The sequence below is a fragment of the Spermophilus citellus genome (assembly GCF_964194105.1).
Source record: "Spermophilus citellus genome assembly, chromosome: 5".
In the NCBI taxonomy this organism is placed as follows: domain Eukaryota; kingdom Metazoa; phylum Chordata; class Mammalia; order Rodentia; family Sciuridae; genus Spermophilus; species Spermophilus citellus.
In genome coordinates, this window is record NC_138186.1 from 161788241 (window position 1) to 161800708 (window position 12468).

General features: G+C 36.9%; 1 protein-coding gene across 2 annotated transcripts in view; it reads right to left on the reverse strand.

The window, feature by feature from the left end:
* IPCEF1 (interaction protein for cytohesin exchange factors 1) overlaps positions 1-12468 on the reverse strand; it is a 154959-nt gene that overhangs the window by 72925 nt on the left and 69566 nt on the right. For both annotated transcript variants that reach the window (XM_081295890.1, XM_081295889.1), the window contains exon 3: positions 7186-7238. In XM_081295890.1, the coding sequence (XP_081152016.1) occupies positions 7186-7209 (24 nt within the window). In that variant the 5' untranslated portion in view covers positions 7210-7238. The remainder of the gene's footprint in view (positions 1-7185; positions 7239-12468) is intronic.

A 12468-nucleotide genomic window follows, 5' to 3' on the forward strand; every position in this document is an offset into this window, starting at 1 on the left:
TAGGTGAGTTTAATCTACTTATATTTATTGTAATTTGCATTTTGTATTTTCAGTTTAATTTATTTTATCTCTTTCTTCTCTTTTGTCACATTGTATTTCTCTGCTTTAATATTTCTAAATTTATCATGAATACAGCACAGATCATCACATCTTAGCTCCTTCTTCATTGTCTAGGCTCTTGCTACTGTAGTCTAGATCTTTACTTTTCCATTCAAATGTTAAGATTATTATCATTTATCAATCATAAATTAGTAATAAATTATTCTATCTACCAAAAAATATTTTTTTTTAATTTTAACACTTTAAAATATTAAAAATATTTCACTAACATTCTTTTTGGAAGTTTCCAATATTGAGCTTATGCCATCCATTGAACTTTCTATATCCAGGAATATATCTGATTTTTTACTATTTATAGAACTTTTTCAAAAATCCATTTATACTTTTTCATTTGGTCCAAATTATTTAAAAGATTCTAAAATAGTTAAAAGATCTTCTGAATTTCATTATTAATTTTTTGGTCAGTATTTAAATTTCTTATTAATTTAAAATGAAATTATCTTCTAATTTTTTATCCTAGACCCTCTTGGCATTATTTTTTAATGTGTTTTGGAATTTGTCTTAGTTTGGTCTGGAAAATACAAAATTATATACTGGGTGCCTTAAATAACAAATATTTACTTCTCTTAGTTCTAGAGACTGGAAAGTCCAAGATCCAGGTCCAGATGGTTATTTTCTTATTATATCCTCTCATGGCCAAGAAGAAAATCATCTCTCTGTTTTTTTCTGATAAGGACAAAAATACCATTCATAAGGTCTCCACCCTCATGACTTAATTACCTCCCACATGCCTCCTCTCCTATGTCATTATATTGATATTGGATGAGGGCTTTAGTACACAATTTAGCAGCGGGGTGGACACAAACATTCAGTCCATAGCAGAGTTTAAGTATGTAGAAATTCTTTCTTCCTCTCTCTCTTTCCTTCCTCCCTCTTTAGATATCCGAAGGTTACCTCTACTTAATGCAGAACTAGCACTACGGTCATGCCCTGGTGCATTCATACAGAATCTTTTATATTCCAGCAGGAAAGTATGTTTAGCTCCTGGTTTTGAGCCTGTGTCTGTATCTCCTTCCTTCCTAGGTCCACAGTTGGCTGAATGTGTAACCTCAAGCAGTGGCTTAGGAACTGGGCTCTCTCCTTAGGTTTTACCCTTTCATGAATGGGGGCTGCATTCACCATTGTCATCAAGGATCGAACCTAGCTCTCCCCACATTCAGTGGGGCATTTTTAACCTACAGCAGGAGGTGAACAACTTTCTGTTTCCAGACCAGATGCCCTTCAGTGGGCTTCAGTCTTCCTTATTGCCTTTCATTGCCAGTCCTCAGAGATGGTTAGTATGTTTTTGAACCTAACTTTACCTTCCTGGTTTTCTGTTTCTCTTTGTTTATCATGACTATATATTTGAAGAAGAATGGAGCACCCAAAGTATGAGCCCACAGGACCACCCCTGAATGGAAGTCAACTATTTCATTAAGAGTCCATCCTAAAATCATAATCAAAATATGAATTTAATCCCTTCCCATACTGCCCTCAACAGACCACCAAACATCTATTAGCTCTTTTAGCACTTTAAGTTTTTCTTGATTCTGTAGAAATATCAGGCACTTTAACAATTAGAATTTATTTCCTTCACCCATTCTTCACCAAGTTCATGTTTATCCTTTGAGATCATGTCAAACGCCACTTCCACCTTGAAGCTATCTCTTGACTATCGAAGGCAGTCAGCTCCGATAATAACATTATGTTCACTCAGTGTTATTTACTTATGGTCAGTGTAATGGTGCTTTATGTTATCTCCCAAAGCTCTTCATGTTCATTACTATTTTTAACCTCCTTTTTACAGATGAGGAACTTCAGCTCAGTGTGGTTAACCCACAGATCACACACAACTCTTGGCAAAGCCAAAGCAAGGATTTGGGCCAGTCAGACTCTAAGTCTATTGTTTAACTATATGTTACTCTGCTTCTTCTGACTTCTATATACCCACAGTGCTTTGCTGTTGCCGCTGGAATAGATATTATAACTCATCTGTTGATTGGTCTCTGTGGTGCACTGTGGTACATATTTGTGTGTAACCTTTCCCTATCTCACTCATGTACTCAATCACCACCCCTGTCTATTTTGCCCCCTAATATTTATTGAATCTCTCTTCCCTCTCCATCTCCATTATTACTGCCTTAGACAGGTCCTCCTCATTCTCTCCTAAATAATAACTATCACATTCCTGGTCTCCCCATCTATAGTGCAGCACCTGTATCCCCTGTACCCTCCAAATACTTCAACAACCTAAGCAACATACCTATTAACCATTACAACTCTGCTTAAAATGCTTCAGCAACTGGACAAGATTTCAAGATAGAATTGATGCTCTTGAATATGTCACACCCTCAAAATCTAGCACACAGCCCAATGTCTAACACATAGTGGGACAAAAAGACTGCATCTTATATTAAGTTTTGCTTTCTATAGTGTTCTTAGTAAGAATGCTGCCTTCCTATGAACCTGGAACAGAGTAGAGATTTGACAAGTATCTAGAAATTCATAGATAGCTTTTACTTGATTACTCAGAGCTACAAAATGCCTCCTTTAGCAAATGACATTACCAAAGTCTGAGCAACATAAAAGTTTCTCCAATATATTTCTCACCCCAGATTGGTACAGTCTAATGGAAGATCCCCTGACATTGACTGACATTAAACCTGAACCCACATGGAGAGTCGGATACTGGTATTTCTGTGAAGGTAAAATGGACTTTTGTTGAACAAAAGCTCTACCTAAAACACTCTTGGCTATAAAACCACAGTACCTTTCTCCAGCACCCTGTATCCCCTGTACCCTCCAAATACTGAGAATCTGGAACCCAAGAAACACAGCATGCCTAGGTGAGGCGGCATGGGAACAGAAGTTTTTCAGTGACAGCCAGCAAGCCTCTCCCAGCCCTGCCAGTGTCTGTTCCCCACATGGATCTCATCCCCTTCTCACTTGAAGTCTTTAATGAAAGAAAATATGCCCAACAGTCTCCTGAGTGTGTCAGACTTGTGCTGACCACCTTGGCACAGTTATTTCAACATAGGGTTACGCTCATTTAACCTAAGAAACAAACAGCCAAATCTTCAGTTCTTTTCAGTTGATTTGAAAAACTAAAGTTTTCACTTCATCTCTGAATATCACCACCACCTCCTTGAGGCTCACACCATGAGCACAAGAGGTGGAGTTGGGGGCAGAACAGGTTTTATGTGGGCAGAAATCATGCCTGGGCTGTTCACTGCACGTAGTCAGGAAGAGCTCAGGCAATGCGTGTTTTGTGAATAACGCATGTCAAGCTTTCTGTGATTCAAACACAGGAAGTACCAGGTGAGATGAGTGCCACTCTCTCCCACAAAGGACGTTCCGGACAGCAGCAAGTAGACCAACCTCAGGGGCAGACATACAGGTGCACTCACAGCCACTGAACTGCTCAGCAGCATGAAAACCGATCAAGGGGACCATGATTTCAATGTATAAATATCTGCTTCAGGAAGAACTTCCATTTAGCATCTTATCTTCTGGCAATGGTTAATGGAGGAATTTTATTCAAAAGAATTCTTAAGAAAATGCTACAATCAAGCTTTTATTGGAGATGATTTCAATATTTCTTTTCCACTAGCACCATCTCTGAAAGCAAGAGCATTTAAATGCTTGGGATAAAAGAACTATGAATAACAGTAAAAGAAACAATCTGTTTCATTCCCTCTGATCCTCCTTAATCCTTAAATTCAGGCTGTTTTCTGTTCTTAGATAAAATATTGTTACTAAAATCTAAGACTTTAAAATTTTCTAATCAGATTTACTACTAGAGGAAGTAATCATTGATTAATTCATTCATGTGTTTATTTTAATGAAAAACTAACCATAAAACTAAGCAATAGTAATTAGTCTAATTTGTGATCACCATAGTAGGATGCATGGAATGCATGTCTGTCTGTTTCAAGGACAACATAAAATGGGCTCTTGGAGATACCTAAGGATGGTACCTAATCTAAAAGTTATGTCGAAGTTTTCTCAAGAAGCTAAATTCTAAAGGTTGATCCATTATTGTTTCTTTTAGGCCACAATCTATAAATTATGTTTTTTTGTTTATTCAGCAGTCACCTATTGGGTTATTGCTGGGTGCCAAGAACCAGAGGTTCAGTGGCTGGCAAGCTCTCACAGCTTCCAGTGGAGAGGACAAGGATGGCCCTTGGTAAGCTGGATTAAACAAAGGCAAAAGGAGTGAGGCCATTCAGCCAGGAGAGGGTAGTCAGGGAAGGATCACGTAAGTGGAACAAGGCAGACTTGAAAGCTAAAGACCCTGGGCCAAACAGGATCAGATACGGCAACACAGGTCCAGTTCAGGAAGATCAGCCACAGAGTGGAGGGCAGAACCACTGTGAGAGTGGTAGAGCCGCTCACTGGAGGCCTGTAAGTTACGTTCTGAACTGAGAAGTCATCTGAAGGTCAGTGGTAGCCATGGAGCCAGCATGAGTGGGTAAGGGACACCATCAGCCTTATTTATGCTCAAGAAAATTCATTTAGTAGTTGCATGACGAGGATACTGGAGAGGAACAGGTATGAAGGCAGAGGGAAGGCGCGAGTGTAGCTGTGAAGACAGGGAAATATTTAAGAGAGAGCAGCAGTCGAACCCAGTGAGTTAGCACCGTAGGTCCCCTGTGCTCCTTCAGCTTTGAAAATTCCACTGTTTCCTTTTGATGAGAGAAAATAATGCTATTAGGTAATAAACTACACAGCTCCATAAAAAAGGACCGTGCTACACACAGTACAATTTCAAATACTTAGAATTTAGTCTTAAATTCCAAGTACCATTGAGCACACCAACCTCAACAACTATCAGGCTAAGAGCAACAAAAGTGCCTTCCGCTGTGAGATGGGACTCAGCTCGTGTTCACACCCCAGAGCCAAGCAGCCCTACACGTAGAGCTCAGTAAATGTTAGTTTAGTGGAAATGAAGTGTAATTTGGGATGTGATTAGGTCAAATGTGTCAAACCTACCCAAACCCTGTCGGATAAAAATAGGCCTCCAGTGCTACATTTTATTATGGGAACAAATGACAGAAGAAAATTGAACTAATTTTCGGAATGGAAAGAGAAAGTAGGGTAACCACCGAAAAGCAGCTGGAAGAAATGTTTAAGAGAGAGTCAAGCAGCACCTCCCAGACACTGAGGGCTGGGGAGAGAAATAACAGGAAAGCAGACAGGTAAGGGGAGCCGGGCCGCTGGACTGCTGTGGAGGCTGGCTCATGAAGTGAGAAGGACCCACAAACAGCCAGTCCCCCTGAAGGCCAACAGAAGCAGGCTACACATTACAGTGGTCATGGCTAGACTGGGGCCTACACAAATCCCAGCTGCGTCCTCTGGGAATCACATCTGTGGTCTTTATCTCAGTATCTGGTTTTTAAGATATAAGATTTTTTTTTAATATGGAGATTTTTAACTTGTCTAAAGTTGACTAAGTCTCCAGTTCCTTCCCATTATGGTCCTTGAAACAGGACAGAATCAGGGTGGATATTTAAGAATATTTCAATGAATGAGTGAGTCTGTTTAAAATTCTTAAATGCTGTCTTAATATCTCAATTTCCATTTTTTTATAAACCCCTGGAAGATTATATTCTTTCAGTGGAAAAAAAAAAAAGTGAAGCAACATTGTATTACTTTTCCCAAGGATCTGGAATTCCTATCGCTTTCTTTCATTTCTGTGTTCCATATAACACATACACACATGACTACAAGATATATTTATTTCCTGTTAAATTTTGTTTGAACTTTGGTTACTCTGAACTTGAACCTCCCTATTTTTACATACTGGTAAAATCCATTTGCTTTGACTCTTGAACACAGGACCTTCTTTCAATATCCTGTACATATGCAGGAAGTCTCCCTTTACAGCCCCAGTTATTCTCCTAGTTGTTCCTCGTATTTATTATCATTGTGATGCTTCTCATTTCTGAGATCAAAAACTACACATCCATTAATGTCCAAGGGATCATACCTTTCTTCTTTCATGTTTTGTATGGAAAATTTCCTCCAATACATATATAATTCGTTCTTTCATTTTTAGCTTTCTGTGGTCCTGTCTCCTAAAGCTCTCACCATTTCTCATCACTAACAAGCTTTTCCTCCTTATTTAGAATCCGCACCAGATTTACAATGTGCTCATTGCCTTCTCTATTTCTGGAATATGAAATTGTCAGCAAGCCAAGCAGAGAATGCATCAGCTTCCCTGCTTTTTAGTAAGAGGTCCCTTCGAGGAGCTGTCCAGTTAACTCAGCCTCTCCGTCACTGTTGCTACAAGCCACCTTGACTTCCTTATCTAACCTGCATCAGGAAACCATTGTCCACTTTCCCGATTTGGCAGGCAGTCTATACTGCCTTCTTACAAATCACTGCTGATTCTGCTTTTAGCTCTACTCCAAAAACTTGGTCCTGTGCATCCACCACGAGGGCATTCCATTCGCCAAAAGATGCAAACCATAGAGCCCCCCACCATTCCACATCCCTTTCCATTAGAAATGCCCTATTACTAGCATAAGCTAATTTTCTATGCCTAAGTTTCTTTATCTAATACAGATAACACATTTGCTCAATTTACTTATCTATCTTAGGCAAACTGAAGGCCATAAAATTGTTTTAAAACAAACTCACAATTTCAATGTAATGATTAACAGATTTTTTTTCCCTGAGAGATTGAACTAGTATCATACTTAGTATAAGAGCACACAGATGATTTTTATTCAGTACAAGGTTGTATTTCTTTCTTTCTTTTCTTTCTTTTTTTTTTTTGGTACATTCTAATTATACATAACAAAGGGATTCACTGTGATGTGTCTGCACATGTACATGACATAATCTGGTCAATTTCAACACAGTTATATTACTTGATCTTCAGCTAGTCAGAGAACTTAAAAGCTTTAGTGATCATAAAAGCCTCGAAACCTAACAAAGGATCATTTAGTCTACTATGTGTTGTGACTAACGAAATGGAGGAAATAAATTGGGAACCAAACTTAAAAATCAAACTTTTCTATTATTTTACTTATTCATTAAACTAACCATATCCAAAGTCCAGTTTTTGCAAATAATACTTACAAGAGCATTGCTGTCAGTAGCCATGTATAATATCAGACTGGTAGAAACAAAATCTAGAAAGAAAAAAAGCATTTTCAGTTAAGTGTGGGTTTAAAGTGTTCATAAAAACCTATATCTAAGTAGAGAGAAAAAGTTTCTGTTGCAATTTCTGTGAATTTCATAATAAGGGCAATTCATTAAATAGTTACTTATTCAGAATTCAATAAACCAACTAAAAATTGAGTTCACAAAGTAAGACAAAGTTTCATCTGCACATTTGTCAGTATTTTTTAAGCCCACAAATAAGACATGATTTAATACAGTTAATGTTAGTTTTTTTCTTTTTCAGAAGTGAAACTATTTTTTCTTTTCATAATAAACAATATAGAATTAATTGGCCATTGCTATTATTCAATTTCAAAAATGTAACCAACCCCCTGTCTTAGAAGTCCCAACCGTGATACCAAGATGAACGTTTTGTGATGTATTGCACTTTGTAGTGGATTACCTGAAACACAAAACACTCTGTGGTTTCAAGAAAAGCAAATGAAAACAAAAGGAAAAAACTCCTCAGATTTTTCAGACTTTGACAATCAAGAAACTTGTCAAAGATCCACAAGCCACTGAAACTCTCCCAAAAGCAGAGACCATTTTTACTTCTTTCCAGTGATACCACAAATACATACCATGCTCCATTTCTCATATCAATGGTCCCCTATTTTTGAAGAATGTAAAAAATGGCATATTTATATTCCACAGATGTGAATAAGGCATTTATTTGCAAAATGCAAAGGAGAAAACAAAAGCTATTAAATTAAATTACTTAATTTACAACTTATTTATTTTTGAAAAACCACTAATACCTAAAATTTAAAAAACACATCATCAGCTGTAAGCATCTGAAAATGTCTGTAATAAGCATTTAATATGTAAGAATCACAATATAGAGAGAGTTCTTACACACCAGTAAGAAAATAATAAGCAAACTAACAGAAGAATAAGAGCAGGAAAATTCAAAAACTAAAACCACAACTAATACTTAACCATTAGTAGTAAAACAAATACAAAATTAAGCAACATGATTCTATTTTTAATATTCAAGATGGAAAAAAAATAAGTGATAGAAGCCAAGTTCAGTGGAGATTGAGGCATGTTGGAAAGAATATTCTCATGTTTTGGGATGTCAACATATTTCAGCCTTACTGGAGGGCAATTTAAGTTTATAACATTGACTATGACAACTGTAATCAATAGTCACTGAGCTAATCCTTCACTGGGTGCCATGAACTGTGCTAAACATAACCCCCGACCAAACGTGCAAGAAGTTTTACAACATGTGGTTAATTTAAAAAGTAGTTTAAAAATACATACAGAGTGATCCTATCCATTTTGTGTAATAAAAATACAGCTTTACACACACACATTCATACACCAATGCACTGAGAGAAAATGAAAGTCTGAACATACTTCTAGAAAAATATCTATAGTAATTATCTATGGGAATTGAAATAACCAGAAAATTATCATTATTATTTTGGGGGGAATACCAGAGATTGGACTCAAGGGTACTTGACCACTGAGCCACACCCCCAGCCCTATTTTGTATTTTATTTAGAGACAGAGTCTCACTGAGTTGCTTAGTGCCTCACTTTTGCTGAGGCTGGCTTTGAACTCGTGATTCTCCAGCCTCAGCCTCCCAAGCTGCTAATAGTACAGGCATGTGCCACCATGCCCAGCAATAAATTATTTTTATTCCCCTATGTATTTATTTTCTACAATAAGCTGTTATTTGTTTTTGTTTTTGTTTTGGTGTCAATTTTTAAAAATGTGTTTTATTATGAAATACAGTATGTTCTCAAATGTAACATGCACTGGAGCATTTTTTTTTCCGTGTCCTCATACATGTACTTTGGATAGTGATGTCCATCACATTCGACCATCATTAATTACCCCCTGCCCACTCCCTTTCCTTCCCATCCCTCTGCCCTATCTAGAGTTTGTCTGTTCCTCCCATGCTCCCCCTCCCTATCCCACTATGAATCAGCCTCCTTATAGTAAAGAAAACATTCGGCATTAGTTTTTTGGGGGGGATTGGCTAACTTCACTTAGCCAATTCTTCTTTAACTCCATCCATTTACCTGCAAATGCCATGATTTTATTCTCTTTTATTGCTGAGTAAAATTCCATTGTGTATATACCACCTTTTTTTATCCATTCATTTATTGAAGGGCATCTAGGTTGGTTCCATAATTTAGCTATTGTGAATTGTGCAGATAAGCTGTTATTTGTAAAACAAAATATGCAGGTAGAACTACACAAATATTTTATTGACTCTACAGTAAAGAATTGAGAGAGAGAAAAAAAGAATTGAGAGAATATATTATAAGCAAAAGCTAGATTGAATTCCGTAGCACTTCTAGGTAAAGAAGGAGATATATTGTAGATTATTGGTAGACATTTTGGATTGAACCAGATTGAACTTAAATCTCAGTTTGGCATGATATATATGATATGTTATGTTGGCAAGGAACTGATATAGGAGGCCTAAGGACACCTCTCCATGAAATGGGAATAAGGCAAGAGTGAGCTTCCCTCTGACCCAGAGTAATGCTGTTTCAATGACCACCTGACTGTGCATCTGCAATGATCACTGATATTGAGACATACACCAAAATCATGAAGATCTGTGGCAAGGGAGCCTCAGTGCCATCTGCCTATGACTCCCCTCCAGCCCTTTCTTGGATTGTTTGTGTGTCCATCTCCCTATCTCCCTGACCTACCTGCATTTTTAACAATTTCTGCATGTATTTCTCTTATTCTCAGAATGCTGTGCATGCTTTTCCTCTGCAGTTCTGCCCCAGATGGCATATAACATCCAGTCTTCCAATCCTCTGATTAAATGTCACGCAAGAAAACTTTCCCTGAACCTTGTGAGATCGATCTCCTTTTATACATGCTCAGGGCACCCTACCATTTATTCATAGAGGTTCCCGTCACTGCAAGGAATGATTAACTGTGCATTTGGTTCTTTACTCTCTGGCTCCCCACTGTAATATAACATAACATACCTGTGTCTCATCTTGTTCACATTTCCTGCTACATCCCCACTCTGTGTACACAAGGTGATTCAATAGATATTTTTTGAGTAAGTGAAGTAAATGGTCAAACAACACAATCACTAAACTATAATATTCCATAAAGGGAGCCTATAAATGCTGAATTTTTGTTTTCTGGAATATTACCATCATGGATAGTCCATCAAAAATTCCCTTCCCGATCTGCAGGGTGTGGAAATGAAAGCATGTTGATACCACACTTCCTTCCGTCAAAGAGTAAATGAGCTATCACTGGCATGGGGAGAACTGAATGTGGACACCTAAGAACAGACATGCCTTTACATATGCTATCTTTGAGCATCTACTTATTGACTTTGGGGCTTCGGTACTCTATCCTTTGAAGTAGTTGACATATATGAAATCTAAAATTTCACCAAACGATTCAGAGATCCTTTGGGGCAGAAGAATCACCAAATAACCCAAGTTCAACTCTTGCTTCTCCTCTTTCATATTGGACACATGCTCTGAGGGAAATGGAAGTAAACTAGTGGTCATGAAGAACATTTGATTGTTGTTTGGACAATGAGAACTGGCTCAGCTAATCCAGTTATAGGGCATATGGTATCCATATGTTGATAAGTTAAATAAGTACTTCCAAGGCTTTGATGAAAATATATTTGTAAAGCACAAAATAAAAGCTATTAATGAAAAGATAATAGGTCTATTTTGAAAGTAGTTATTTTTTCAATCTTCCCAACCTTTATGAGAATATGAGTCTAAGTAAGATAAATGCCTATAAAGAGCTAAAGAATTAAAGAAAGACAGAAGAGTTGTTTGATACACTTGATAAATAATTTTGTATTACCAGAAATTTGAAAATGAATAAGAGCCTAATGAGAGTGTGAGAAAACACCTTTTTAAATCAAAAGACTTCTAATTCTTTACTTTCAAAAAATTAAAGAAAATCCTATTTGAATTGTTGGTTATTAAAGGAAATAGTTTTGATGGATGACCATGTGTTATTTTTTATGTAATCGAAAGAAGTTTGAAAACTGCTACATCCCAACAGATTTACTTTTATAAAAACTATTTCTAGTTCCTTATATAACAAAAACCAGCAATAGGATTGCAATTCGTTTTGAACTCCCATTCTAGCAATAACTAATAGTCATCCATGGGTGTGCTCCATAATTAGGGAGAAAGTCTCATCTATGCCATTAAATAATGCATTTTAAATAAAAATATTTCTCTCTTAAATTGAATATTCTTGGTCAAAATGTGTAGCATGTTTGTGTTAAGTTATGTAACAGTAATAATTATAACAACTCACTCAAAGGGAAATGGGTTTACTTGAAAAATTATGTCACCAAAAACTGTTATAATTATATATTTCAATTTAAATATGTATTATTTAATTTAGCATATGTGTATGGTAAAATTATCAATAGAATGTTTCCATGCATAAAAATTTTATACAATGCAATTAAAATCCTAGTGATAGTGGAATAAAAATTTAAGTTCCAGGACAAAAGAGAACAATGTAAAATTTACAAGTCCTAAAATGATTACTTAAAAAAAATGATGAGGAGCTCGATATTAAATCAGAGACACGGCATCTGATAGAAGAAAAAGTCGGCTATGATCTACATACTGTGGGGTCGGGCTCCAAATTCCTCAATAGGACACCCATAGCGCAAGAGTTAACAACTAGAATCAACAAATGGGACTTACTCAAACTAAAAAGTTTTCTCTCAACAAAAGAAACAATAAGAGAGATAAACAGGGAGCCTACATCCTGGGAACAAATCTTTACTCCACACACTTCAGATAGAGCCCTAATATCCAGAGTATACAAAGAACTCAAAAAATTAGATAATAAGATAACAAATAACCCAATCAACAAATGGGCCAAGGACCTGAACAGACACTTCTCAGAGGAGGACATACAATCAATTAACAAGTACATGAAAAAATGCTCAACATCGCTAGCAGTCAGAGAAATGCAAATCAAAACCACCCTAAGATACCATCTCACTCAGTAAGATTGGCAGCCATTAAGAAGTCCAACAACAACAAGTGCTGGCGAGGATGCGGGGAAATGGGTACACTTGTTCATTGTTGGTGGGACTGCAAAATGGTGCAGCCAATTTGGAAAGCAGTATGGAGATTTCTTGGAAAGCTGGGAATGGAACCACCATTTGACCCAGCTATTCCCCTTCTCGGTCTATTCCCTAAAGACCTAACAAGA